Raw genomic sequence first — 3,055 nt, forward strand, 5'->3', positions numbered from 1 at the left:
GCTATTGTCAGGGGCGAGGGGCATGCAGCACCCCAATTAAAAAAAACGGCAGCAAAGAAAAAAAACAGTAGCGTTACACCCATGGCTGTTATTACGAGTGTGACGTGGTGCAAACCAAGACACGACTATCTGAAATGCTATTTTTTTGGAGCCTTGTACGGGAGTACCTTTCAAATGTGCTGAAGCTCATTGGGGCCCAGAGATGGATGTGAATAACCGGAGTATGTTCCTGGCGTTAACTGCGGCTTTGTTTTCACACCGATGCACGTTTGATGGGCCGATCGGTGTTGTACCCATCCGTCAATCCATCAACTGGTCCTGGAGGCACGATATCATTGCTCCATTGACATCCTCTGGTCGGGCACCCATCATGCTCTTCGAATCATCGCACTTATTCTAACCGTAATAAACAGCCAGAGGGCATTCATTACTCTGCGCTGAGACCAACTCATATAGCACTGGTTGGTTTCACGATAAAGTGTAAGGAGACCTTTGCCGATGCGTTTGCCTTTGCTGAATGTCAGGCTTGAAAATCCGTTCCGTGCTGTCGGTTTAGGCAAGAAGTTAGATGCCAGCGATGGATAACGGAAGAGCGCAGGTGTTTGGTGACATTTATGTGCGTCTTATGACGAGACATTCCAGTTGTTGCAGGGCAAATTGTCATACAGTTATTTTCCTTCAATCATTTTTATTCCCGAATTTCCCACATATGCTCGGAAATATGTCATTGCTTCTGTGCCAAAAGATTACACCTTAGCACCCTGTTTTTAAGTTCATGGGTCGTAACTGAAATACGAGCCGTTTTGCTTGCCCGCTGCGATAGACCACGTGACTCGTTAAGTAATCGCAATAGACGAGGCACGACCTCTTCCATTTTGGAAAAGCGTCAGTGATAGCTGCACGTAGCCATCGGAGATACTGACGGTCCTCGTCATTGCAGGGGAACCGGCAGAGCCGTCGGACGACCTCAGCTCCTCCAAGAGGATCCGCACCGCCTTCACCAGCCACCAGCTGCTGCAGCTGGAGCGCGAGTTCCGCGCCAACATGTACCTGTCGCGCCTGCGCCGCATCGAGATCGCCTCCTACCTGAGCCTCTCTGAAAAGCAGGTCAAGATCTGGTTCCAGAACCGCCGGGTCAAGTACAAAAAGGAGGATGTGAGCAGCGGCGTCCGCTGCCCCTGCTCGCAGCACGCGCCGAGATCGGCGCCCAGCTTCCGCCAGGAGACAGCGCCCCGCTCGCCGCTCGGGTCGGAAAGAGGACACCACTGCGCCGCCGAGTGGTCGGCTGGCCGGCCGCCGTCAACGGACGGTGGTAGTCCGCGAGACACGCTGGCGCCGTTGGTGGGAAGTGAGCCTGAGGGCATGTCGGCTGTGACCGCGCCAGAGGGCGGTGCGTCACCGGGTACGGTTCCTGGTCACCATGACACGGATCTCGAATGGTCCGCACTTCAGCCAGTGACGGATCCACCCGGCGGTGCTGGAAACCATTGACTGGTGCACAAAGGGTGTCCCAAGCACAGGATGCTGCTTGGGACACCCTTTGCATGGGCAGATGCTGTGACAGGATTTTATGCGGTCAGCTATTTTACATATGTAAATGTGAATGTCAGTTCCACCAGGGCACCGCGTCATTCTAATAACGTGCCTCATGCTCGCACTTTGTTCTGCGTGACTTCGCCAACCTGATCTCGTCAAGAGCACTTGCCCCTTGTTTAAAATTGTATGCCATCACCTTCAAAATGTTATCTCACATATACGCTGTTCTCAGATTTGCGATAAGGTCTGTGAACAAATGCGTTTTACAACACCCGACCAGATTGAACGGGGATGCCATTCTCTAGTGTTCGCCCTCTCACGACTTCTTCGGTATGAAGCCTGAGCGGTTAATTTAACTCATTGCTCCGTATCAGTCACCCATGATTCTTTCGCAATGCGTGCTGATCGTTAATTATGAGACGCGCTTTTTATTACGGCTGCATGTTAAACTGATGGTACACAATCTTCCCCGTGATCTTTGGGATCACAGGGTATGATTTGTCCTCAGAAGGGCATGCGTTGTGTCTACGGAATAAAGGCGTACTTGCGTATGCACATGCATACAAAGCACGATACAAACTGCTATGTCTGCAGAAAGTAGGCCAGATTGTGGGAAGACTTCGGGAAGGCTCCGGTATGAGTCAAAAGCTTGGACAGGTATCATTTCCTATTTATATGCAGTTTTGAGGAGAGCTTTTGTACTTATATAGCTGATGCAAATGGATTTAAGTGAGGAGTTTCCAACACTATCGGAATACAGTAAGATAAAAGTTTATGCCTATCCTTGATTTTAGTCTTGCCACGTAAAACGCGGCAAAACACGCGCAATAGCAGTCAAAACACTGGCGCCCTGGATCTTGGAAATAATCTTGGTACCGCCGCCACCAGCAGTTGGGTGGGGCGCCAACAACCTTGAGCGGATTCTGTTTCCGAGTGCTGCAGGTAAGGAGTTGCAGATGCTTTGGTTTGAACGTTCCATTCCTTCCTTGATTCAGTTAGAATTTTGGTGTCGGTATTTGCTCCCCTTCCAGTAAACTACGCATATCTGTACCAGACTAGTATCAAAGTCAGGAGAGGTCGCGCGTGCCTTAATGCCACGTCATCAAGTTGAATGCATATGTTCACCTTCTGATATTTGTTTTTATGCTCCCCTGCTGAGTGGATGGAAGAAGTGAATTTGATATGCAATATTAAATGTCAAAGTGCTTGGGGATCTATCCGTGAATCTGACCATGTAGTTTAGCCAACAACCTTTAAATCAGGTGTGTATCTTTGTGTAATGAGTTCAGGACTGATCTGTGAAAAACAACCAAGTCTCCCCTCAAAATTTACATCATCAGAGCTTATTCCCAAATCAAAACCCACGGTGGAACGGACTCCCCCCCTCTGGATATACTACACCCCTGCTTTAAACTTCCAGGTTCTGGCATCAGTTGTGAACTTGTATGATCACTTACTGGTATTTGTTTTTATGCTCCCCTGCCAAGTTTAACTGAGAAGTGAGTGTATTATGCAACAT

General features: G+C 49.2%; 2 protein-coding genes across 2 annotated transcripts in view; both read left to right on the top strand.

The window, feature by feature from the left end:
• Positions 1–202: 202 nt before the first annotated feature.
• LOC119111194 (GS homeobox 2) lies at positions 203–1,491 on the top strand. The gene is made up of 2 exons (XM_037235014.1): positions 203–221; positions 941–1,491. The coding sequence occupies exons 1-2, from the start codon at positions 203–205 to the stop codon at positions 1,489–1,491; spliced, it is 570 nt and encodes a 189-aa protein (XP_037090909.1).
• An 871-nt stretch (positions 1,492–2,362) lies between these two features.
• The window catches only part of LOC119113238 (prenylated Rab acceptor protein 1), a 61,581-nt gene continuing 60,888 nt past the window's right edge, over positions 2,363–3,055 (top strand). Inside the window, exon 1 of the mRNA XM_037237592.1 lies at positions 2,363–2,478. The gene's annotated coding sequence lies outside the window, so the exon portion shown is untranslated. The remainder of the gene's footprint in view (positions 2,479–3,055) is intronic.

This window comes from Pollicipes pollicipes, unplaced genomic scaffold, assembly GCF_011947565.3.
Source record: "Pollicipes pollicipes isolate AB1234 unplaced genomic scaffold, Ppol_2.1 Scaffold_7261;HRSCAF=8764_pilon_pilon_pilon, whole genome shotgun sequence".
Taxonomy (NCBI): Eukaryota; Metazoa; Arthropoda; class Thecostraca; order Pollicipedomorpha; family Pollicipedidae; genus Pollicipes; species Pollicipes pollicipes.